This window comes from Ranitomeya variabilis, chromosome 8 (genome assembly GCF_051348905.1).
Source record: "Ranitomeya variabilis isolate aRanVar5 chromosome 8, aRanVar5.hap1, whole genome shotgun sequence".
NCBI classification, from domain to species: domain Eukaryota; kingdom Metazoa; phylum Chordata; class Amphibia; order Anura; family Dendrobatidae; genus Ranitomeya; species Ranitomeya variabilis.
Window position 1 is genome coordinate 161,720,440 of NC_135239.1, and position 27,438 is coordinate 161,747,877.

Genomic DNA, 27,438 nt, shown 5'->3' on the forward strand with positions numbered 1-27,438 from the left:
CAATCCGCTAACGCATCTGGATACCGCCAAACTCGGGGCCTTGGAACAGCGGTGGATGGCCCGGCTGTCCAACTATGATTTCACCATCAAATATCGGGCAGGGCACCAGAATGCCAATGCCGATGCTTTGTCCCGAATGCCCAATTTACCAGAAGTGGGAGAAGACCCGGAGGCACTTGAAGAGGTGGAGCTGCCTGCCTTCCATCGCCCCAAAGCCACTCAGAGCTCTCACCATGTGAAGAACAGGCACAAGAACCAACCGGATGCCACACTGAATCCCCTGCCCCACCACGGATGGGCAGAAACCCAGGATAGTGACCCCGCGGTCCGTCAGGTGAAGGAGCTCTTGACGCAGGCTGGGTTGCACCCTGGCCCAGATGATCCACAAGAAACCCAACAGCTGTGGAAGGGAAGAAGCAAGCTGTTTATCCATGATGGCAAGCTGTGCAGGAGGAGCATCGACCCACGTACTCATGAATTGGTGTGGCAGATAGTGGTGCCAAGGCAAGATGCGCCCATGGTTCTGGGAGCCTACCATGATGGAGCCGGACACTTCGGATGGAAGAAGCTGGAGAAGCTACTCCGAGGGAGGTTCTATTGGATTGGCATGAAGAGAACCATTGAGAAGTGGTGTCGGGAGTGTGGTCCATGTAGTCTGCGCAGAAAGGACCGTGACAGCCAACGGGCCCCCCTGCGGCCTATCATCACCAAACGGCCGCTTGAACTGGTCGCGCTGGATCATGTGAAGCTGACACCTAGCCGGTCGGGCTATATCTACGCCCTTACCATCGTGGACCACTACTCCAGGTTTCTGGTGGTTGTGCCTGTTAAAGATCTAACGGCCAGGACTGCCGCCAGGGCCTTCCAGCAGCACTTTTGTAGGCCCCATGGCTACCCAGAGAAGGTACTGACCGACCAGGGACCTGCCTTTGAAGCAGAAGTATTCCAAGAATTCTGCCAGTTGTACGGGTGTAAGAAGATCAGAACTACACCGTACCACCCTCAAACCAACGGGATGTGCGAGAAGATGAACCAGGTAGTAATCGATTTATTGAAGACCTTGCCTGTGGAGGAACGGAATCTGTGGCCGACAAAGTTGCCTGACTTGGTGGATATGTACAACCACATCCCAGTAAGTTCCACCAACTGTACTCCAGCGTACCTGATGCGAGGAAGGTCTAGTCGGTTACCCGTTGATCTGGACATGGGGGTCCTAGTACCCGAAGATACCTCGCCGGATGCGGATTGGGATGCAGAAAGGCAGCGAAGGTACCGCGAAGTGCAAGAGTGTGTGGAGAGAAGTCTCGCCCAGGCTAGGCAGAGGCAAGAAAGGGACTACAACCAACACGCTCCTGCGATTCCCCTGTCACCTGGTGAGCAAGTGCTTAAACGAAAGAGGAGGTTACACAAGCTCGATGACCAATGGGAAGCGGAACCGTATACCATCTTGCCATCCGACTTCGACAACACTAAGGTCTGTCTCATCAGCAAGGACAAAGGGGAGACCTCGACAGCGGTATCCAGGGATCACCTTAAGGTCTGCCCCGATAAATTGAAAGAGAGGGGCACGGCCCCAGAAATCTCCCCGCCGGTGGAAAAGGAGAAAATGTTCCATACTGTCCTTGGTGACTTTCCCCAGTCCTGGACTCTGATAAACCAAGCCGTTGCGGTACCTGTTGTAAGGTTTGAACAGCCGGACCCGCCAGAAACAATGGTGGAACCAGATCATCCGGCCCCGCAACCTCAACAAGCCTTGCCTGAAGAAGCCATGCCAACCGTTGAACCGGCAAATCCTCCCTCTGCTATCAGTGAGCCTGCCGTACCCACTGTTGATAGCAGCAGCTCTGAGAGCCCCAACCTGCCAGTGCTACCCAGACTCACTAGAAGTGTAGTTAGAAGACAGCGCACTACACCAGCGGTAGCAAGCTTAGCGGGCCCTGTTAGGCCAATAGCAACCCCTGCGCTGCGAAGGTCCACACGCAGCACACAGAACCAAACTCCCCTCCGCTACAAAATGTGGAGGTATTGATAAGGGCTGCTATTTCATTAAAAATGTTTGTATGCATATCTTTTTGTTACAGGTTGTTAAAATGGACAATAGAGTAATGGACAGTGAATTGCTCAAAAACTTTCATAAGGGGGACCCCTTTGTTTACCCGGGGTCCCCGCTGTTTCAACCACTGAACTGAGAGTCATAAACTGTGCATGACCTAACTTTTGCAACGTTCAAGAATCCTCACCTCCCGTAAAGGGAAGCATTGTTATGTTCAATTGTTATGCTATTTCAAAAGTTTGTGTGTTTCCCGTTAACATGTATTATTGTTCTTGTTTTCCCAGTCCCGGAGTACTGGATTTAACCGGGGGGGAGTGCAGCACCCCAGAGTCCTGGTTGTTGCAGTACTGTGGCTCCGCCACTATGGGGAGCTATGGTACGTCTGATTGCACTAAGGAGTTTCTCTGACCAGGTACATTCTCACCACACTTCACACTCCGGCCACCAGGGGGGGTGGTCCTATCTAGTAGGCCACTCCTCACAACTCTGGTAAAACTGGGGGTTGGACAGGAAGACAGGGTGAAGTAGCTGGGAAGAGCTAGTGAGAGGACCTGTCAGGGATGGGGATCCTGGCAGACTCCTCAGAGCAGAACTAACCAGCAAACAACGGGAATACAGAAAAGGAGAATACCAGCAGGGGTTGTGCTGAAAGAGGCAGCACCTTGCTGAGGCGCAAACAATCGGTGGCCGGAACGCCGAGCAAGTAAGAGACTTTAAGTACATTGCAAACCACGGCAGGACAGCTAATTACAGGTTGGCTGTCTCACTTAACACCTAAGCAGACAACGGAGGCAGCTGTGGGAGAGGGGCGACTCTAGAGTCCCGGAAGAACTCCAGGCCTACCCCGTCATACGGGTGCGTCCTACCATATCACCTGGAGGACGGAGAACGAACAGTAGAGACAGAAAGAAACAGTTGTGAGGACTATCCCGGGAGCTCAGCAGGGAAGAACTACAACACACAGCGCTAGAAGGTAGATACTGATTCCCACCTGTGAGGAGAACTCCTGATGTGTCGTTGGACCGGCCGGTCTCTGAAAACCCAGTTAACAGCGCTCTGGACTGAGGTCTCCAACATCTTCAGTAAAGAGGTAAAGAGACTGCAAACTGGTGTCCTCGTTATTTACCGCGACCTGCACCGTTACCACACCACTTATTGCACCGGACGTCCCCCATTGACAGACAGGGCCACGGACCGGGTCTAGCCACCGTGACAACCCCAGGACTGAGACCTAGAGGCCCGGCTCCGGGTACCCCTTGGCCCTGCGGCGGTGTGGGGGCGCTCCACACCCACAGAAGCTGATAATAAATTTCACGCTCAGGCAGTGGCCCACAGTACCCCCACAGGCTGGGTGGAAGAGTACATACAGCGGCTTTTGGCAAACTGCTCCCATAGATATGGGTCCAAGAATACACACAGCGCCTTTTACCACAGTACTATGACAGACATGTTTGCCTAAGAGTAGCAAAAAATGTGACACACACATTACTCCCACCGACTAAGTTGAAAATTCTTAAACATTTTCGGTACGCATGATACTATCACAAAGACGGGTGCAGAGTACACATAGAGAGTGTTTTTGTAACACTGCATCATCAAGGTAATGAATAATTGAAAAGAACTCATCTCATATCTTATACCTCATTCCAGGAAAGAACTGAACAATGGATGGATGGATAAGATGGAACTTACCTGTCTCTTTTTGCAGTCCACTTTCACCGACCAATCCCCCCTCCATCACGACTCATATACATCAACTCCTCACTCTTTCCCTCTCCCATGTACAGCACCCATGCACTTCTCACCTTTCTGAAAAACCTCAGTCCATCTTGCCCAAACACACTGCATAAAAAAACTTCATACAGTTCCAAAAACTACAGGTCCTTCTCAAAAAATTAGCATATAGTGTTAAATTTCATTATTTACCATAATGTAATGATTACAATTAAACTTTCATATATTATAGATTCATTATCCACCAACTGAAATTTGTCAGGTCTTTTATTGTTTTAATACTGATGATTTTGGCATACAACTCCTGATAACCCAAAAAACCTGTCTCAATAAATTAGCATATCAAGAAAAGGTTCTCTAAACGACCTATTACCCTAATCTTCTGAATCAACTAATTAACTCTAAACACATGCAAAAGATACCTGAGGCTTTTAAAAACTCCCTGCCTGGTTCATTACTCAAAACCCCCATCATGGGTAAGACTAGCGACCTGACAGATGTCAAGAAGGCCATCATTGACACCCTCAAGCAAGAGGGTAAGACCCAGAAAGAAATTTCTCAACAAATAGGCTGTTCCCAGAGTGCTGTATCAAGGCACCTCAATGGTAAGTCTGTTGGAAGGAAACAATGTGGCAGAAAACGCTGTACAACGAGAAGAGGTGACCGGACCCTGAGGAAGATTGTGGAGAAGGACCGATTCCAGACCTTGGGGAACCTGAGGAAGCAGTGGACTGAGTCTGGTGTGGAAACATCCAGAGCCACCGTGCACAGGCGTATGCAGGAAATGGGCTACAGGTGCCGCATTCCCCAGGTAAAGCCTCTTTTGAACCATAAACAGCGGCAGAAGCGCCTGACCTGGGCTACAGAGAAGCAGCACTGGACTGTTGCTAAGTGGTCCCAAGTACTTTTTTCTGATGAAAGCAAATTTTGCATGTCATTCGGAAATCAAGGTGCCAGAGTCTGGAGGAAGACTGGGGAGAAGGAAATGCCAAAATGCCTGAAGTCCACTGTCAAGTACCCAGTCAGTGATGGTGTGGGGTGCCATGTCAGCTGCTGGTGTTGGTCCACTGTGTTTCATCAAGGGCAGGGTCAATGCAGCTAGCTATCAGGAGATTTTGGAGCACTTCATGCTTCCTGGCACCTGCTCACAGTGCCAAAACCACTGGTAAATGGTTTACTGACCATGGTATTACTGTGCTCAATTGGCCTGCCAACTCTCCTCACCTGAACCCCATAGAGAATCTGTGGGATATTGTGAAGAGAAAGTTGAGAGACGCAAGACCCAACACTCTGGATGAGCTTAAGGCCGCTATTGAAGCATCCTGGGCCTCCATAACATCTCAGCAGTGTCACAGGCTGATTGCCTCCATGCCACGCCGCATTGAAGCAGTCATTTCTGCCAAAGGATTCCCGACCAAGTATTGAGTGCATAACTGAACATTATTATTTGATGGTTTTTTTGTTTGTTATTAAAAAACACTTTTATTTGATTGGACGGGTGAAATATGCTAATTTATTGAGACAGGTTTTTTGGGTTATCAGGAGTTGTATGCCAAAATCATCAGTATTAAAACAATAAAAGACCTGACAAATTTCAGTTGGTGGATAATGAATCTATAATATATGAAAGTTTAATTGTAATCATTACATTATGGTAAATAATGAAGTTTAACACTATATGCTAATTTTTTGAGAAGGACCTGTACTTGCTTTTTATCTTCCTACTCCTACTGATTTCAGGGGACATATCCCCCAACCCTGGTCCACCATCCACCAACCTCAACCCCTACCCTACCTCACATAGAAACCTTAATAATCTTACTAATATTACTTGCACTCCTTCATCTCCTTCTTTTAATTGTGCCCTTTGGAATCCACGGTCTGTATGCAACAAGCTTCCTTTCCTACACAATTACTTTCTGAAAAACTCTAAATCTGCTGGCCCTCACGGAAACCTGGATTCAGGATTCTGACACGGTCTCTCCTGCTGCCATTTCCCATGGTGGCTTACAATTCTCACATTCCCCGAGACCTACAAACAGACATGGTGGTGGAGTCGGCATACTTCTCTCCCCACAATGCACCTTCCAGGTCATCCCCCCAGCTCCATCACTCTCACTCTCTTCTTTTGAGGTCCACACCATCAGGCTCTTTCGTCCCCTCTCCCTGAGAGTAGCGGTCATATACCGGCCCCCAGGCTCACCCACTAACTTCCTGGACCATTTCTCTGCCTGGCTGCCGCACTTCATGTCCTCAGAACCACCAATCCTTATCCTGGGAGACTTCAACATCCCCATAAACAGCCCCACGTCCACATCTGCATCCCAGCTTCTATCACTAACCACTTCTCTAGGCCTCTCACAGCTCTCAACCTGTGAGACACACAAGGACGGTAACAGCCTTGACCTGGTCTTTGTCCGGATGTGCTCAATCTCCTACCTAGATAACTCACCGCTTCCCCTCTCTGACCACAATAATCTCTCCTTCACACTCACAAATCCTCGCCCACCCCAGCACACTCCTACCTACCGCACACTCAGAAATCTACATGCCATTAACCCTCATACACTTTCAGACTCCCTACACTCATCATTGTCCACAGTCTCTTCTTTTTCCTGTCCTGATCTGGTTGTACATCACTTCAATGACACTCTTAGAAGCACCCTGGACCAAGTAGCGCCCCTAACCCTCAGAACCTCCAAACACAGAGTGAAACAGCCCTGGCTCACATCGCAAACCCGATTTCTCCAGCGATGCTCTAGGTGTGCTGAACACTTATGGAGGAAAACAGGCACACCAGAAGACTTCATACACTTCAAATTTATGTTAAGGACCTATAACTCTGCCCTTCACCTTGCCAAACAGACCTACTTCACCACCCTGATCTCCTCACTATCCAACAACCCCAAGAAACTTTTTGACACCTTTCACTCCCTCCTCAGGCCAAAAGCACAAGCCCCTATCACAGACATTTGTGCTGATGACCTGGCCTCCCACTTTATAGAGAAAATAGACAATATCCATCAGGAAATCCACTCCCAATCACAAAATTCAGTGACTCCCATCCCTCCCTGCATTTCCCCTGGCTCACTCTCCACATTCGATCCCATCACACAAGAAGAAGTCTCCAGGCTCCTCTCCTCTTCTCGTCCGACTACATGCACCACCGACCCCATTCCCTCACACCTCCTCCAGTCTCTCTCTCCAGTCGTCACAACTCCCCTAACTACAATCTTTAATCTCTCCCTCTCCTCTGGCATTTTCCCCTCCTCTTTCAAACACTCTATCATTACTCCATTGCTAAAGAAACCCGCTCTCAACCCATCCTGCCCAAATAACTACAGACCGGTCACCAATCTCCCCTTCATCTCTAAACTCTTGGAGCGCTTGGTCTACTCCCGCCTTACCCGTTACCTCTCCACTCACTCCCTCCTAGACCCTTCACAGTCCGGTTTCCGCCCCCTACATTCGACTGAAACTGCACTCATCAAAGTGACCAATGACCTTCTGACAGCAAAACGTAACGGTGACCACTCTCTGCTCATTCTTCTCAACCTTTATGCAGCTTTCGACACTGTTGACCACCCTCTCCTACTCTCTAGGCTCCAGTCACTAGGCATTAAAGACTTCTCTCTCCTGGTTCTCTTCCTACCTTTCTGACCGCTCCTTCAGTGTTCTGTTCTCTGGCTCCACTTCATCTCCTCTTCCTCTCACTGTCGGGGTACCTCAGGGCTCAGTCCTTGGCCCCCTTCTCTTCTCCCTCTACACAGCCCCAATTGGACAGATCATCAGCAGATTTGGCTTTCAGTATCATCTTTATGCTGATGACACACAACTATACACGTCATCCCCTGACCTTACCCCCGCTGTACTACAGAACACCACTGACTGTCTGTCTGCAGTCTCCAACATCATGTCCCCTCTCTATCTGAAACTCAACCTCTCCAAAACTGAACTTCTTCTGCTCCCGCCATCTACTAACCTCTCTAAATCTGACATTTCCCTCTCCGTGGGTGGCACCATAATAACACCCTGGCAGCAGGCACGCTGTCTGGGTGTTATGTTTGACTCCGATCTCTCCTTCACCTCCCATATACAATCTCTTGCCCGCTCGTGCAGCTTACATCTAAAGAACATCTCTAGAATCCGCCCTTTTCTTACCATGGAAACAACAAAAACCCTCACTGTCGCCCTGATCCACTCCCGCCTGGACTACTGTAACACTCTATTAGCCTCCCCCTCACGTGACTTACCCCTCTCCAGTCCATCCTTAATGCAGCAGCCAGGGTCATCTATCTAGCTAATCGTTACTCGGACGCATCCGCTCTTCGCCAGTCTTTACACTGGCTGCCCATTCATTACAAGATACAATTCAAAGTACTTGTTCTCACCCACAAAGCTCTCCACAGTGCAGCACCCCCTTACATCTCCTCCCTCATTTCTGTCTATCGGCCTAAAGGTACCTTCACGCTAAACGACTTTGCAGCGATAACGACAGCGATCCGTGACGTTGCAGCGTCCTGGATAGCGATATCGTTGTGTTTGACACGCAGCAGCGATCAGGATCCTGCTGTGATATCGCTGGTCGTTGCTGAAAGTTCAGAACTTTATTTGGTCGTCAGATCGGTGTGTATCATTGTGTTTGACAGCAAAAGCAACGATGCCAGCGATGTTTTACAATGGTAACCAGGGTAAATATCGGGTTACTAAGCGCAGGGCCGCGCTTAGTAACCCGATATTTACCTTGGTTACCATTGTAAAAGTAAAAAAAAACCAATACATACTCACCCTCTGATGTCTGTCACGTCCCCCGGCGTCCGCGCTGCTGCTCAGAGCTTCCTGCACTGAATGTGTCAGTGTCGGCCGGAAAGCAAAGCACAGCGGTGACATCACCGCTGTGCCCTGCTACTGCCGGCGCTTACACAGTGCAGGGAAGCGGACGCCGGGGGACGCGAATGTAAGTATGTAGTGTTTGTTTTTTTACATTTACACTGGTAACCAGGGTAAACATCAGGTTACTAAGCGCAGCCCAGCTTAGCAACCCGATGTTTACCCTGGTTACCAGGGGACTTCGGCATCGTTGGTCGCTGGAGAGCTGTCTGTGTGACAGCTCTCCAGCGACCACACAGCGACGCTGCAGCGATCGCATCGTTGTCGATATCGCTGCAGCGTCGCTTAGTGTGAAGGTACCTTTACCGACCTCTGCGCTCTGCAAATGACTTCCGACTAACCTCTGCACTAATTCGTACCTCCCACTCCCGACCAATCCTCTGGGATGCTCTGCCCCAAGATATTAGGACCATCCACAATTTGCATAGTTTTAGGCGCTCGCTCAAAACACATTTGTTCAGAGCGGCCTACCACGTTCACTAATCAAACTCATTTTATATTTGTGTGTGTAGCCCATTCACTATTCCCATCTATCCCCCACCCCCTGAAGATGGCTGGACCATCATTGTAAATACATCATTGTAAATACACACCTGCGCTTTGTATCTCCCCCGCCTCATGGTAGATTGTAAGCTCTCACGAGCAGGGTCCTCTTATTTTGCTTTCTTATTGTATTGTTAACGTTGTTACTTATGACTGTTGTGTTTGAAACTGTTAAACTTTAAAGCGCTGTGGAAAATGTTGGCGCTATATAAATAAAGATTATTATTATTATTATTATTGGCACAGTTCCCAACAGTGACACGCAAATTGTAAAAAGGGGGGGTAAAAAAACAACCTGCTATTCTACCCTAGGAAACATCATTTTGAAGCTTTTCGTGAATAACTTGACAGGAGAAGGTCGGGATTCACCTTATAAAGAGGGGAAGAGGATAGGAGAAGCAATGGGTCATTAGCCAGCTCACAAATGGCACTATAATACTAATTAAATTGATACCTTTAGTGAAGAAATCCTCCTTGGGGTTCTTCTTTAATCTTCTTGGAAGTTTTCTGGTAATTATATATGGGCGCACAGGGATAGAGGAATCAGAGACCGTAGGCAGGTGGAGGGGCCAGGGAATTGTAAGGGGTAACAAAGGACACCATGTGAATCTCCCACCATGAACAGTGCCAGCATTAAATATGTGCTGTTCCCTAGGGTTTTATTAACATTATTGTATTCGTTTAATGTTATGATAACGTGTATGCGCTTCACAGATAGGACATTATGTTTCCGTTGTAGGGTGCAGGAACACAACAGCCCGTTGCCACAACTACTACCCTGGCCACCACACAGAATCACAGACCGTAGGCAGGCGTAGGGACCAGGGAATCACAGACTGTAATCATGCAGAGGACCTGGGGAATCACAGACCGGAAGCAGGATGAGGGGCCTGGAAATCACAGACCGGGAGGGCAGGCGGTGGGGCCGGGTCATCACAAACAGAGTGGAGAAGACCCAGTGCACTGTCCATCCCCTGTGCACCAAAATCTAATTATCAGAAAGCTTCAAATGGTAAAATTTGTAAAAAAAAAACCCTATTGTGTCATCATTTTCAGAGACCTATACCATTTTCATTTTTCTGGATATGTGGCTGCTTCAGAGCTTATGTTTTGCTCCCCAAGCAGATGTTTTTATTGATAACATTTTGGGGTAGATATGATGTTTTGATCACCTATTATTGCATTTTATTGCAATGTTGCGACTCCCAAAAAACTGTAATTCTGCTGTTTTGATTTTTTTTCTTGTTAGGCTACTTTCACACTAGCATGCACGTCGCTATGCGTCGTTTTGTAGAAAAAACACATCCTGCAAAAGTGCTTGCAGGATGCGTTTTTTCTCCATTGACTTGCATTAGCGACGCAGTGCGACGCATTGCCACACGTCGCAACCGTCGTGTTGCGTCGGACCGTCGCCACCAAAAAACGTTGCTTGTAACGTTTTTTGGTGCGTCGTTCCCGTCTTTTCCGACCGCGCATGCGCAGCCGGAACTCCACCCCCTCCTCCCCGCACCTCACAATGGGGCAGTGGATGCGTTGAAAAACAGCACCCGCTGCCCCCGTTGTGCGGCGCATTCACTGCTAGTGTCTGTCGCAACAACACAATTCGTCGTGCGTCGTCCGACGCTAGTGTGAAAGTAGCCTTACGCCGTTTACTGATCAGATTAATTTATTTTATATTTTGATAGATTGGACTTTCATGCATGCAGCGATATTAGATATGTGTATTTTTAGTTTTCATGACTCTTATTTTTAATCGGGCAACAGGGAGGTGATTTAAACTGTTGTGTGTTTTTTTTCTTTTGTTTTAAAAACTTTTTTTTTTTTAACTTTTTACTGTGTTCAAAAGTCTCCTTGTGCTATGCAGTTGTGCTCAAAAATGTACATACCCCAGCAGAATTTTAGCTTTCTTTCTTTTTTTGAGAGAATATGATTGATAACACCAAAGCTTTTTGAAGCCATTTATTGTTAAACTACTGTGTTTTCTCATTTTAAATCATAACGACAAGGGGGCACATGCGCGGACCTCGACGGCGGCAGACATGCTGTGCTGAGCTCCGCTGCCCGAACAGCCATAAATAACCCCAACCAGCGCATAAATCACGGCAGTTTTGATTCCGGTAGGACTCACACACACCCAGGAGCTTGGCGGCCGGCAATGCCGAAGAAGGGAGGCCAAGCACAGTTGGTAAGCCGCACAATTACTGAACTTCTCACGAGCGCTAACATTCCCAAAATAGCCACCGCAACAATCTCCCCTGCTGCCTCTTCACCGCAATTCCTCAGAATTGAGTGATTCCATAGTTTTTCCCCTATGCTTGGTTAAAAAAAGTAACCATTACTGACTACCACATTTTTTGTTCTTGATTTCTTTTAGTGTTTCTTAAAGCCAGAAAGTTGCCATTTGAAATGACTTTTCAGTTTTGTGCCATGTCTGTGATCTGCTTTTTTTCTACAAAACTAAACAACTGAATGAACATCCTCCAAGGCAGGTGATTCCATAATTTTTGCCAGGGGTTGTACATATTTTTCACCAGCCCACAAAACATACTCTAGAACTGATCTCCATTTAACTATAGCTAATTCACTCCCAACAGTTTTATATACCCGTCATGTACCTTCCTCATGGTCTGACCATGATGCGGTCCTTTCTGTCTTTAAATTTAACATTACTACATTTAGATTATATAGATGGAGGTTAAACGAATTCCTAGTAACAGATCCTATCATCAACAACCAAATTTACCCTGTAATCCCATATGACGTACTATCCCGTCGAGGTGACCTGGGACTTAATTCCCAGGGACGGGATAGTACGTCATATGCGATCAGCCGCGCTCACAGGGGGAGCGCCGCCGATCGCGGCCGGGTGTCAGCTGACTATCGCAGCTGACATCCGGCACTATGTGCCAGGAGCGGTCATGGACTGCTCCCGGCACATTAACCCCGGCACACTGCGATCAAACATTACTGCAGTGTTCTGGGGGCATAGGGAAGCATACCTCCCTGCGTGCTTCCCTGAGACAATCGGTACAAGGCGATGTGCTCACCTTGTACCGAGTGTCTCCTCCCTGCAGGCCCCGGATCCAAAATGGCTGCGGGGCTTCTTCCGGGTGCTGCAGGGAGGTGGCTTACCAAGCGCCTGCTCAGAGTCGGCGCTGGTAAGTCATTAGCGGGGCACGCCAGATCGCTGAGCTGACACAGTGCTTTGCAAAGTGTCAGATCAGCGATCTGTCACTATACAGTGATGTCCCCCCCTGAGACAAGGTAAAAAAAAAATTTTTTTAGATGCGTAAAAAAAAAAATAATTCCTAAATAAAGAAAAAAAATATATTGTTCCCATAAATACATTTCTTTATCTAAATAAAAAAAAAAATAATAAAAGTACACATATTTAGTATCGCCGCGTCCGTAACGACCGACCTATGAAACTGCCCCACTAGTTAACCCCTTCAGTGAACACCGTAAAAAAAAAGAAAACGAGACAAAAACAACGCTTTATTATCATACCGCTGAACAAAAAGTGGAATAACACGCAATCAAAAAGACAGATATAAATAACCATAGTACCGCTGAAAACAACATCTTTTCCTGCAAAAAATGAGCCACCATACAGCATCATCAGCGAAAAAATAATAAAGTTACAGTCCTCAGAATAAAGCGATGCAAAAATAATTATTTTTTCTATAAAATAGTTTTTATCGTATAAAAGCGCCAAAACATAAAAAATGATGTAAATGAGGTATCGCTGTAATCGTACTGACCCGAAGAATAAAACTGCTTTATCCATATTACCAAACGTGGAACGGTATAAATGTCCCCCCAAAAGAAATTCATGAATAGCTGGTTTTTGGTCATTCTGCCTCACAAAAATCGGAATAAAAGGCGATCAAAAAATGTCGCGTGCCCGAAAATGTTACCAATAAAAACGTCAACTCATCCAGCAAAAAACAAGACCTCACATGACTCTGTGGACCAAAATATGGAAAAATTATAGGTCTCAAAATGTGGTAACGCAAAAAATATTTTTTGTAATAAAAAGCGTCTTTTAGTGTGTGACAGCTGCTAATCATAAAAATCCGCTAAAAAACCCACTTTAAAAGTAAATCAAACCCCCCTTCATCACCCCCTTAGTTAGGGAAACATAAAAAAATTAAAAAAATGTATTTCTTTCCATTTTCCTATTAGGGTTAGGGCTAGGGTTAGGGCTAGGGCTAGGGTTAGGGCTAGGGCAAGGGTTAGGGCTAGGGTTAAGGTTAGGGCCAGGGTTAGGGCTAGGGTTAGGGTTAGGGCTAGGGTTAGGGCTGGGCTAGGGATAGGGTTGGGGCTAGGGTTAGGGCTAGGGTTAGGGCTAGGGTTGGGGCTAGGGTTGGGGCTAGGGTTAGGGTTGGGGTTAGGGTTAGGGTTAGGGCTAGGGTTAGGGTTGGGGCTAGGGTTAGGGCTACAGTTAGGGCTAAAGTTAGGGTTAGGGCTGGGGCTAAAGTTAGGGCTGGGGCTAAAGTTAGGTTTAGGGTGGGGGCTAAATTTAAGGTTAGGGCTACAGTTAGGGTTGGGACTAAAGTTAGGGTTAGAGCTGGGGCTAAAGTTAGGGTTAGGGCTGGGGCTAAAGTTAGGGTTAGGGTTCGGGCTAACGTTAGGGTTAGGGTTGGGGCTAAAGTTAGGGTTGGGGCTAAAGTTAGGGTTAGGGTTGGGGCTAAAGTTAGGGTTAGGGTTTGGATTACATTTACGGTTGGGATTAGGGTTAGGGGTGTGTCAGGGTTAGGGGTTTGGTTAGGGTTATGGTTGGGATTAGGGTTAGGGGTGTGTTTGGGATAGGGTTTCAGTTAGAATTGGGGTTTCCACTGTTTAGGCACATCAGGGCTCTCCAAACGCGACACGGCGTCCGATCTCAATTTCAGCCAATTCTGCGTTGAAAAAGTAAAACAGTGCTCCATCCCTTCCGAGCTCTCCCGTGCGCCCAAACAGGGGTTTACCCCAACATATGGGGTATCAACATACTCAGGACAAATTGGACAACAACTATTGGGGTCTAATTTGTCTTGTTACCCTTGGGAGAATAAAAATTTGGAGGGCTAAAAAAACATTTTTATGGGGAAATAATTAATTTTTATTCTCACGACTGCGTTATAAACTGTAGTGAAACACTTGGGGGTTCAAAGCTGTCAAAACACATCTAGATAAGTTCCTTGGGGTCTAGTTTCCAAAATGGTGTCACTTGTGGGGGTTTCAACTGTTTAGGTGCATCAGGGGCTCTGCAAATGCAACGTGACGCCTGCAGACCAATCCATCTAAGTCTGCATTCCAAATGGCACTCCTTCCCTTCCGAGCTCTGCCATGCGCCCAAACGGTGGTTCCCCCCCACATATGGGGTATCAGCACACTCAGGACAAATTGGATACCAACTTTTGGGGTCGAATTTCTCCTGTTACCCTTGGGAAAATACAAAACTGGGGGCTTAAATATAATTTTTGCGAAAAAAAAGGATTTTTTATTTTCACGGCTCTGCATTATAAACTGTAGTGAAACACTTGGGGGTTCAAAGCTGTCAAAACACCTCTAGATAAGTTCCTTAGGGGGTTTACTTTCCAAAATGATGTCACTTGTGGGGGGTTTCAATGTTTAGGCACATCAGGGGCTCTCCAAACGCAACATGGCGTCCCATCTCAATTCCAGTCAATTTTGCATTGAAAAGTCAAAAGGTGGCCCTTCACTTCCAAGCTCTGCCATGCGCCCAAATAGTGGTTTACCCCCACATATGGGGTATCAGCGTACTCAGAACAAATTGTACAGTAACTTTTGGGGTCCATTTTCTCCTGTTACCCTTGGTAAAATAAATCAAATTGGAGCTGAAGTAAATTTTTTGTGAAAAAAAGTTAAATGTTAATTTTTTTTTTAAACATTCCAAAAATTCCTGTAAAACACCTGAAGGGTTAATAAACTTCTTGAATGTGGTTTTGAGCACCTTGAGGGGTGCAGTTTTTAGAATGGTGTCACACTTGGTTATTTTCTATCATATAGACCCCTCAAAATGTGATGTGGTCCCTAAAAAATATTGGTGTTGTAAAAATGAGAAATTGCTGGTCAACTTTTAACCCTTATAACTCCCTAACAAAAAAAATGTTGGTTCCAAAATTGTGCTGATGTAAAGTAGACATGTGGGAAATGTTACTTATTAAGTATTTTGTGTGACATATCTCTGTGATTTAAGGGCATAAAAATTCAAAGTTGGAAAATTGCAAAATTTTAAAAATTTTCGCCAAATTTCTGTTTTTTTCACAAATAAACACAAGTTATATCAAATAAATTTTACCACTATCATGAAGTACAATATGTCACGAAAAAACAGTGTCAGAATTACCAAGATCCGTTGAAGCGTTCCAGAGTTATAACCTCATAAAGGGACAGTGGTCAGAATTGTAAAAATTGGCCAGGTCATTAACGTGCAAACCACCTTTGGGGCTTAAGGGGTTAAAGAAAATATAAAAAAAAATTTTGAAGCCAATGTTAGAGAAGAATCCTCCCCAGGTTTGGTTTAGTTAGCACATAAAAACTATACAACCGGTTCCTTAATGAAAATAGCGGCTAGTAAAAAAAAAAGGACTGAATTACAGACTAGACTGGAAAATAAACTTTCAAAACTTGAACAAGCAAATCAACTTTACACATCCCTTTATCTAATCAAGCAGATACAGGATACTAAGCTATAATTGGATGCCTCACTACCAGGACAGAGAGAGCCCTGACTTGGACTAAAGCCACTTTTTATAGACAAGCTAATAAACCCAGCAGATTGTTAAGGTACCTTCACACTGAACAACTTAACAACGATAGCGATCCGTGACGTTGCAGCGTCCTGGATAGCGATATCGTTGTGTTTGACACGCAGCAGCGATCAGGATCCTGCTGTGACATCGTTGGTCGGAGCTAGAAGGCCAGCACCTTATTTCGTCGCTGGATCACCCGCTGACATCGCTGAATCGGTGTGTGTGACGTGGATTCAGCGATGTCTTCACTGGTAACCAGGGTAAACATCGGGTTACTAAGCGCAGGGCCGCGCTTAGTAACCCGATGTTTACCCTGGTTACCATTGTTAAGTAAAAAAAAAAACACTACATACTTACATTCCTGTCGCGTCCCTCAGCGTCAGTTTCCCTGCGTCCCCCAGTGTCAGCGCCGGCCGGCCGTAAAGCAGAGCACAGCGGTGACGTCACCGCTCTGCTTTCCGGCCAGCGCTTACATAGTGCAGGGAAGCTGAAGGCGAGGGACGCGACAGGAATGTAAGTATGTAGTATTTTTTTTTTACTTTTACAATGGTAACCAGGGTAAACATCGGGTTACTAAGCGCGGCCCTGCGCTTAGTAACCCGATGTTTACCCTGGTTACCCAGGGACTTCGGGATCGTTGGTCGCTGGAGAGCTGTCTGTGTGACAGCTCTCCAGCGACCAAACAGCGACGCTGCAGTGATCGGCATCGTTGTCTAGATCGCTGCAGCGTCGCTTAATGTGACGGTACCTTTAGCTCGTAAACTCAGAGTGAGAGAATCCCTTAATACTATCTCTTCCATAAAAGATAATACGGGACAGATTTCGGCACACCCGTATACCATTTATAATGCATTTCACGCCTACTATCAGAAATTATACTCCACTCTGCAACCAGCACCACCACAGCTTCTGCAATCCTTCCCCTCCTAAAATTACAGAATCCACAGCCCACAAACTTCATCTAGAGAAGAAATAGTTTTAGCAATTAAAAACCTAAAAAAAAGGAAAGGCACCTGGGCCTGATGGCCTTACAGCAATCTATTATAAAAAATTTAGGAAGACACTTTCACCTCATATAAGAAGATTTTGTAATTCACTTTTAAATGGATCCCATATGCCTCCCATATTTTCTCTTTGGCCCAAGTAAGATGCTTTTAGCATTGTCTATTGGTCATGAGTGGCTTGAGACAAGGATTGCAACACTTGTAGCCCATGTCCTGGTTATGTCTGGTGGCTCTTGAAGCAATGACTCCAGTAGCAGTCCACTCCTTGTGAATCTCCCCCAAATTTTTGAATGGCCTTTTCTTAACAATCCTTTCAAGGCTGTGGTTATCCCAGTTGCTTGTGCACCTTTTTCTTCCACACTTTTTCCTTACCCTCCTTTTGGAGTGTGCCAATGATTTCCTTCTGGACATCTGTCAAGTCAGCAGTCTTCCCCATGATTGTGTAGCCTACTGAAACAGACTAGACTAATGGACCTTTTTAAATACTTAGGAAGCCTTTGTAGGTGTTTTTTTGTGAATTATTCTAATTTACTGAGATAAGGACTTTGGGGTTTTCATTGGCTGTAAGCCATAATCATCAATATTAACAGAAATAAACACTTGAAATAGATCACTCTGTCTGTAATGACTCTATATAATATATGAGTTTCACTTTTTGTATTGAAGAACTGAAATAAATTAACTTCTTGATGATATTCTCATTTTGTGAGAAGCACCTGTATATATTGCACACTGCCCAAACAGACTTAATTCAACCACAAACGAATGATAGATATAATACCTAATACCTATTCTCCATAGGGAAAGAAATCAAAATATGGCAATTGGACTGATAGACAGAAAGGTAAATGCACAAAACCAATTGTTACCTGTGAAGATTTAACACAAGACCACTAGAGGTAACAATTGTGTTGTCCACTCACCCGGACATGCGTTTCGACTACCTTCTTCAGGGAACGCCAGAAGATTGTTGCAATTTTTAAATATTTCATTTTTTCATTTCATTTCTTGGGGGGTGACCTATAACCCTGAAAAAGATTAATATACTGTATTTTGAAGTGCCATACAAAAATATTAAGTTGGAAGTTTTTTTGATAGCTGTTATAATTTATATCAAATTTTTTGTGTGTGACTATCCGATTTGAGTATAAAAATTCTAAGTTTTAAAATTGCTAAAGTTTCAAAATTTTTGTCATATTTCAGATATTTTTTAGAAATAAATGAAAATAATATTGAGCTAAATTTACCACTAACATAAAGTATAATGTGTCACAAAAAATTGTCTCAGAATCACTGAGATATGTAGAAGTACTGCAGGGTGAGGAAGTAAAAATTAAAAAACGAATGCTCTTGAAATGTGAAAATGAAAAAAAAAGCAATTACATTGGCAAAATAAGACGGTCCTTAAAGGGAATCTGCCACCAGGCTTTTGTCGTCTTATCTGAACACTCCATAACGTTGAGACACACACCCTGACTCCAGTGATCTGTCACTTACTGGGCTGCTTGCTCTAGTAGTTTTGATAAAAATCCATGTTTTATCAACAGGAGATTATTACTACAGGGCTAGAAAACCTGCTGCCAGGTAGTCCTTCATATTTAGCTCTTTATAACCCTGCCCCAACCACTGATTGGCACCATTCTAACTATGCATAGTGTACACAGAAAGCTGCCAATTAGGCTACTTTCACATTTCCGTCTTTCCTCTGCTGTCGCAATTCGTCGATTTTTGAAAATGCAGGATCCTGCATTCTCCCATAGACTTGTATTAGCGACGGATGGACACACGTTTTGTCCGTCATGCACTGGATCCTGTGGAATGTGACGGCCCGTCTTTTGCAAAAAAATGTTCAAGGGAAGGTTTTTCTGCACGTTGTATCCAGTGTTTCCAACTGCGCATGTCCAGCAGGAAATCTCGCACTCACTCTCTTTCCTCCCCGGGACTACAGAAGGAAATGTGAAAGGACAAACTTCCGTTGGTACGTCGAGCCGACGCTTTGTGACGGGCGACTACCGACAGAAATGTGAAAGAAGCCTTAGTGGTGTGGGCGTGGTTATACAAAGCAGAGGCGCATCTAGGGTTTCTGGCAGCCAGGGAAAGAATTCATTTTGCCCCCCCCCCCCCCAGGACATATGGGGTTTTCACACTTAGTCATGTACCCACGAGCCTCTCTCCCTAATGCTCTCAATATTCAGTGAAAAACTGAGAGAAGCGGGAAGAGAAGCTCGTTGTCACAGGACCATAAATATGAAAGTCGCATATGAGCGAAGTGTCCATGTGATGACTACTGGAACCTGCAGAGCTGAATCCTGACATCGCAGCTTCTGAATTCTCACAATGAATGCACTGCACACTTTTAGGATTCTCCCTTGCCGGTGGACGGTCATGTCAGCACAAGCATGTGATTGTATACTTCTGACCACATTCCGACTAGACATGCCCAGCCTCGCTCAGTTCATTTTCATTGAGTGAGGCCACACATGTCTAGTCAGAATGTGACCACATGAATGTAAATCCCCGGCATGAGAGAATCCTGACAGCGTGCAGTGCGCACTGTGAGAACTCAGAAGTCTGCAGTCACAAAGAATGACTGCAGACTCATCACAAACCTGGACATCCCCTTTAATGCTCCTAACATAAATAAAAACATGAGAGTTAGTATCACAAATAACATTTACATCCAGGTACCTTATAGATGACGTCGTCTCTGGAGCCGATCTCCTTCTTTTCTTCATCTTGTCTAGACCCCATGATGAGTTTTCTCATCCACAGCCATCTCTGCAGACTTCCATCTTCTCCGCTCTTTTGCAGAAAATCTCCACATGATGCCCTTAAAGATATAAATGTCATTATAATGCTCCTGAATAAGAAATTGCCCCTCACTATATTGTCTGCACAAAATATGACCCCCACACTGTCCCTCTTATGGTACATGCTCTTTACACTGAACTCTCCTTTCCATACCGGCCCCTCTTCACACTGTCCTCTCATACTTTGTCCCCCTATAGGGCTCAGAATTTATACTGTACTCTCTGATCATACTCCCCCTCCTTGGTATACTGTCCCCTCCTGGCTGTGCCTTTACACTGTCCCCCATGCTACGAACCCACTACTCAGTTTCTACTCTGTGCCCACTCACTTTTCTCCCTTATACTGTCTCCTCACACTATTCCCCTCCCTCCTCATACTGTCTCCTCTCACATCCCTCCTGTTCACCATACTGTCTCCTCATATATTTACCCCCTCACTTTCTACACTGTCTGCTCACCTGACTCCCCATACTGTGTCTGCACACATCCCATCACCCTCACCCCCGTACTCTGTCCACATACATTTTTTACATTGCTACTCATACTGTGTCCACATACATTCCCCCGTTCGCTCCTCATACTGTCTGCACCCATCCCTCATACTGTTTCCTCAGATATGCCCTCATTCCCCAGTACTGTTTCCTCATACATGCCCCAATTCCTCAGTACTGTTTCCTCATACATGCCCCCATTCTCCTGTACTGTTTCCTTATATATGCCCATCATTTTCCTCTACCCCACCCCATCATTGCTCTCTCCACCACCTCCATCTTTGCCTTCTCCACCACCACTTTCATTGCTTTCTCCCCCACCACCCCATAATTTCCCATTCCACAACCTCCATCAATTCCTCCTTTCCCAGTACTCCCATCATTGTCCATTCCACCACCTCCATCATTTCCTCCTTTGCCTTTTCCACCACATCCATCATTTTCTCTTCCCCCACCATCCCCATCATTGCCCTTTCCACCACCATCATCGTTGTCCTTTCCGCCACCATCACCATACTTGCCCATTCCACCACCTCCATCATTTTCTCCCCCTCCAATATCATCAGTGTGCTTTCCACCACCACCATCCTTGTCCATTCTACCACCTCCATCATTTCTTTCCCCCCTCATTATTGCCCTTTCCACCACCTCCATGATTTCCTCCTCCCCCACGATCATTGCATTCTCCCCCCACCCCCATCATTGCCCATTCCAATTTCCACCTCCATCATTGCCTCCCCCCACCACCTTCATCATTTCCTCCCCCCAACCCATCGTTGCCCATTCCACCTCCATCATTGGCACCTCCATCATTGCCCATTCCACCACACCCATCATTTCCTCCTCCCCCTTCCCAATTATTGCCCTCTCCCCGTCAGCCCCATCATTGCCCTCGCCTCTCCTCTCCGTACACACACACAAAACCATTTACCTCTCTGCACACTCACCCGCAGCGCTACTCATGCACGCATGCACACATGCACAACACACACAGCACCTCTCACCTCTATATATACACACACACAGCACCTCTCACCTCTATATATACACACACAACACACACACACAGCACCTCGCACATCTCTATACAGACACACACACATACAACAAACATACAGCACCTCTATATATACACAAAAAATATATACACACAAAACCTCTCACCTCTCCACACGCTCTGCCGCAGCATCTCATCGCCTTCCTCTGACACAGCTGGCTGCTGAATGATGACGTCATCCAGCAGCGCTGCCTGTGTGAGAGGAAGTGCGGGCAGGAAGACAGATCACTGCAGCTCTGCTGCTATTTTCTCTTGTAGGCAGCGAAGCTGCAGGGATTTCGCCTTGCACGTCGCAACCACCCTGCAGGGGCCCCCCTCCATCTCCGCCGGACCCCGGTGCAGCCGCACAGACTGCACATATGGTATGTCTGCACATGCTGGGTACCGGCACTCTGCAGCTTCTCTGTGCCAGCTGTCAGCTTGACATGCCAGTCGGCACAGAGAACAGCCGACTCTCAATCCGGGGGGCGGCAGAAAGCAGCCGCCGGGGGAGACATTGCGGACCGCCGAATTAGGCGGCCCGACTGCGTCCCCCTGCCGGCTGCGCCAGGGGCACATGCCCCGGCTGCCCCCCCCCCCTAGATATGCCACTGATACAAAGCTCCACATTCAGAGAACTGCTAGATCTGCAGCAGCGATTATATTAAAACTGGCCCAAAGCAAAAAGAAAAGGGTAGCATGCATAATAAAAGGGATCACCACAAAAAATATATTAACAAAATATAACAAATTTTTATTAAATCACACTTGAATACACTACAAAAAAGTATTAAAAACACTTAAAATGACAGCATAAAGCAAACAAGAAAACACAACCTGTAATAAGGTCAAGCCACAGTGTCACCCCACATACAGGCTACCAAGACGAATTTGGGAGATATAGGAATAGAAAAGAACCTAATGTATCAGGCCTCTGTAGCTATGAATAGCCAAGAGGAATAACCCATCCTATACTACCTGACATGAATAGACCAGGCCTCCTAGGTAGCGTTCCTGCAAGATAGGTCAGGGCTGATAAGAAATGGCAATCAGCAGGGGTGGCACCGGGCAAGAACGCCCAACGCGTGTCGCCAGCGAACTGGCTTCTTCTTTCTTCTTCTTTTTGCTTTGGGCCAGTGCTTCTCTGTAGCATGCTATAGGCGATCCCTGACGGTGGTGCCGACCTATATTTTGTTGTGTACTCAGATTTTATTAAAACTATATCAAGCAGTTCAGCAAGTGATACATCGCTGGGATCAGGGTCTCTGCCTTTTAATCATACCACTCTCTGATGTGGTAGCAAAAACCTAGTGATAAATTCCCTTTAAGGAGTTAAATGTATTCAGATAACAAAAAAGGTAGCTGAGAAGGTTTACATAGCCTTTAACCAAAGGATGGAAATTTTACCGTCAATCTAAAGTAATATAAGGCGCTGAAATCACGAAATGTCGACCTGAAATTTAATTCCATCACAGCTTTTCATGGATGAGATGGATATCACTACGTCCAGGCACCCCCCCCCCCCCTCCACAGGAGGTAAGGTTATGCTCTTTGTAGCTTCCTTCACTCCCATAGAAACTGAAAGGAGTTAGGAAAAAAGTGTCACACGTCCATCTCACAAGCCTGGTCTGGTTAATGGCCAAGCACTTGTATTGATCCTTAGTCAATCAAAGGCAGCATTGTGATCATTATTACTCCCTTTAAGACCAGTCTCACACGTCCAGATAATTCCGGTACCGGAAAAATCGGTACCGGAGTTACCGGAGCACGGACCGTGCAGGAGACAGCGCTACAGTTAAGCGCTGTCCCCTGCTTTGGGTGCTGAAGCCGCCATTCATTTCTTCTCTCCAGCAGCGTTCGCTGGAGAGAAGGAATGAAAAATCATTGTTTTTTTATTTTTTTTGTGGTTGAAATAAAGTTCCCTATGGGAGGTGGAGCCTCATATTCATCACTGTAATGAGCGGCACCACGTGACCGCTCATACAGGACAAGCTGCGGCGCTGAGAGGAAGCATCGAGGGAGCTGGGTGAGTATTTTATTTCCAGCGGGCGGGCGCACAGGGGGTGGGAGGGGGTTGGTTACCGGGAACTTTATTTCAACAGCAAAAAAACCAATGATTTTTCATTCCTTCTCTCCAGCGAACTCTGCTGGAGAAAAGAAATGAATGGCGGCTTCAGCACCACAAGCTGGGGGGACAGCGCTTACTGTAGCGCTGTCTCCTGCACGGCACACGGACTGCACACGGACAGCATCCGTGTGCGGTACGTGTTATACACGGACCCATTGACTTTAATGGGTCGGTGTGATCCGTGCGCTCCCACGAACACTGACATGTCTCCGTGTTTTTCAAACGGACACACGGTCCGTGAAAACACGCTGACATGTGCAGAGACACATTGATTTTAATGTGTCTACGTGAGTCAGTGTCTCCGGTACGTGAGGAAACTGTCACCACACGTACCGGAGCCACTGACGTGTGAAACCGGCCTCAGTGATTTCTCAATCTGCTTCTGTATTCTGATGTTCCATGTTCCTTTGATTTAATAATTTTTTTTAGAAATGTTCTTAAAGAGGTAAAGTACAGGACTGCCATCCAATATTTCTATCATATCTTGTACATATTTCATGAATGTCTAAAATTAGAATAATTCTAGGCCACATGTTATCTTAATATTGTGAGTAGTGTGCTAATATTAAAGATGTCCTCGTTAGTTTGGGGAAGTAAAAATCTAACAAATGAAATCAATACAAATGTAGAAATTTCGAAAGTAAAATTACATTTAAGGCTAATTATTAATGAACTTATAAATAATTAAAAATATTTAAATTAACTTTTTTTTGTCTTCTACAGTAGGTACAGCATTGTGTCAACAGATGAAGAAGGTCTCCGCATGCCATCTATGGGTCTCAATGGTCACTGGGCCTCATCACTCCACCACCCTCATTCAAGACGGAAACGGCGTAATCGTTTTGTTAAAAAGAATGGTCAATGTAATGTCTACTTTGCCAATCTCAGCAACAAATCCCAACGCTACATGGCTGACATTTTCACCACATGTGTGGATACCCGTTGGCGCTACATGCTGCTCATCTTTTCTGCCGCTTTTTTAGCTTCTTGGCTTTTTTTCGCCTTCCTGTTCTGGTGCATTGCTTTCCTCCATGGGGATTTAGGTGTTGGTTCAATTCCTGCTGGAAGATCAGGCCCACCAAAACCATGCCTAATGCATGTTAATAGCTTTGTGGAAGCTTTCCTTTTCTCTGTAGAGACACAGACCACTATAGGGTATGGATTCCGTTGTGTTACTGATGAATGCCCTTTAGCCATTCTAGCCGTTGTGGCACAATCAATCCTTGGCTGCCTCATTGACTCTTTTATGATTGGAACAATAATGGCCAAGATGGCTAGACCAAAAAAACGGGCTCAAACTCTGCTCTTCAGTCATCACGCTGTAATTGCCCTAAGAGATGGTAAACTATGCTTAATGTGGAGGGTTGGTAATTTGCGCAAAAGTCACATTGTAGAAGCTCATGTAAGAGCTCAACTGATCCGGCCATATGTTACTCAAGAGGGTGAGTACCTCCCTGTTGATCAGAAAGACCTGAATGTAGGTTATGACAGTGGACTGGATCGTATATTTCTAGTTTCCCCCATAATTATTGTCCATGAGATTGATGAGGAGAGCCCGTTATATTCAATGGGAAAGGAGCAGCTGGAGGGGGAGGACTTTGAAATTGTCGTAATCTTGGAAGGTATGGTTGAGGCCACAGCTATGACAACACAGGCTCGCAGCTCATATCTAGCCAGTGAGATTCGTTGGGGACACAGATTTGAGCCTGTTGTATTTGAGGAGAAGAATCATTATAAAGTCGACTATTCGCACTTTCATAAAACATACCAGGTGCCAGGAACCCCTTTGTGCAGCGCACGTGAACTTCATGAGAGTCGCATAACCGCTTTGCCTTCCCCAAGCGCCTTCTGCTATGAAAACGAGCTGGCTCTCCTAAGCCAGGAGGAAGATGAGGATGAAGAAGCTATTGGTGGTGCTCCCGATGAAGGGGTCATCCATGTTATGGGAAGTCATCTAGAACTAGATCGCCTTCAGGCCTCCATGGCACTAGACAATATTTCATACAGACGAGAATCGGCCATATGACGGCTAGGAATGACAGTAATTCCCGACGACAATGTCTATCAGGATTATGGTGTGGTTATACTTTGCGTGTCTGAAGACTCTATACCCTATAAAGACCTTTTAAAATGCAAAAAATTTTATTGGAAAGACATTGACTTTTCCAGCAGAGAGTTTTACAATTATAAAAGTATGCTCTGTATGTCAAGCTTATTTCCATTTCTTTCTTGTGGGGAGACGGAGAGGGAACGTTCAGTGTATAGAAATATTTTGTACACACACAAGTGAGAAATAAACCTTTAATCTGTGCTCTTCCAAATCCAGATCTTCTGAGATATTTACCAAATGTGCATACACTAACTTTACAAAATACCACTCTTGTGTTCTGCTAGGCTCTGTTCACACTATCATCAGAGGCTTGGCGGTGTCGGAAGGAAAAATAGCGGCCTGTATTAATGAAAATCACAACAGAAGCCATTATAAGTCAGCGAGGTCCATCAGGCACCATATGTAAAATTTGAACTAGGTTTAAAGGAATTTTCCTGAACTTAAAGGGAACCGATCACTAGGCTGCTCATAGGAACAAGCTTGCAGCAGTAGCAGGCAAAGCCCCTTCATATTTATTATCAAAAGGGTACCCAGAGGTTGAAACTCCATCAAATATTGAAAACCTATCCTAAGTACAGGCCTTTAATATGGTTTTCAAAGTTCCATTATTGCCCCCAATGTATGACATTACTAATTTAAGTCCATTTGACTAATTATAAAATTTTGCCCATTGTATACTTTATATATCTTTAAAGGGGATATCTGGGACTTTGTAAAAAAACAAAAAATGTGGCTAAGAACTAACACATGTTGTACCTGGCACAGCTCATCACCGGCACCAAGCAGTCTCCTGCCCACGATTCAGCTTCTCCTGACTTCACGTCAACAGAGCTTCTTTTCCATCCTGCTCTGTCGACGGGGCATGGCTTCCAACATCATGTTGATTGACAGTTGGCTCCCCCAGTTAGTCATAGGGAATCCGGCTGTAAATCAGAATGATGACGAAGTCCTGCCCCATCGACAGAGTGGAGCAGAAAAGAAGGTGCCACTCTGTGAACGTGACATCAGCACAGGCAGCTGAATGGCTGGCAGGAGCCGTCTGTGGCTCTGCGCTGGACACAACAGGCAGTAGGTAGCAATTACCTGCCTCTTTAAAAAAAAAATGTGCCTAAGCACTAAGCCCCTGATATCCCCTTTAATGTAAAACTCTTTGGATCTTTGTTTTAAAGGCTTCAATTAGGATTAAAAAAAAGCTGTCTTACGTGGAAACAGTAAGTGACAACACTTTCATAGTAACATGTGATTTCCTCTTAGATAAGTATCAGCTTAAGGTAGATTTCTTCTTTATCTAATTTCAGTGATGACAGTATTTAGCTGCCATAACGAATTTGTAATGCAGTACAAAATGCCGTATTTCTTTACACTAATGTCTCACTCTTATCTTCTAATGTCTCTGAATTTGTGAAGTTGCAAAGTAGTTAAAGGGAACCTGTCATCAGGCTCTTGCTACTTAATCAAAGAGCAGCATAATGCAGAGGTAGAGACCCTGATTTCAGTTATGTGTCACTTACGGGGCATGTTTCTATAGCTTTAATATAATCACTGTTTATCAGCAGGAGATTAACACCAGATCACTAGTAATCCGGCAAACAGGTAGTCCAACCATGCCACCGCCAGTGATTGGCAGCTTTCTGTCCATACCTAATGTAAATAGAAAGCTGCCAATCAGTGGTGTGGGCGGGGTTATACAGAATTCAGCATTCAGAGCACTGCTAGATCTGCAGCAGATGATACTGTGATTTTATCAAAACTGCAGCACACAGCCCAGTAATTGACACATCATTGGAATCAGGAGATTTGCCCTTATATCATGCCGCTTTGAGATGAGGTAGGAAAATCCTGGTGATAGAGTCTCTTTAAGATAATATTGCAGTATTA

The 27,438-nt window shown here is 45.6% G+C and overlaps 1 protein-coding gene across 2 annotated transcripts in view; it reads left to right on the forward strand.

Annotated features, from left to right (window-relative positions):
* The window catches only part of KCNJ4 (potassium inwardly rectifying channel subfamily J member 4), a 202,316-nt gene extending 175,324 nt beyond the window's left edge, over nucleotides 1-26,992 (forward strand). The window contains exon 3 of one of the 2 annotated variants that reach the window (XM_077278601.1): nucleotides 24,174-26,992. In XM_077278601.1, coding sequence (XP_077134716.1) covers nucleotides 24,174-25,476 — 1,303 coding nt within the window. In that variant the 3' untranslated portion in view covers nucleotides 25,477-26,992. The remainder of the gene's footprint in view (nucleotides 1-24,173) is intronic. The other variant, XM_077278602.1, reaches the window with a different exon arrangement.
* The last annotated feature ends 446 nt before the right edge of the window (nucleotides 26,993-27,438 follow it).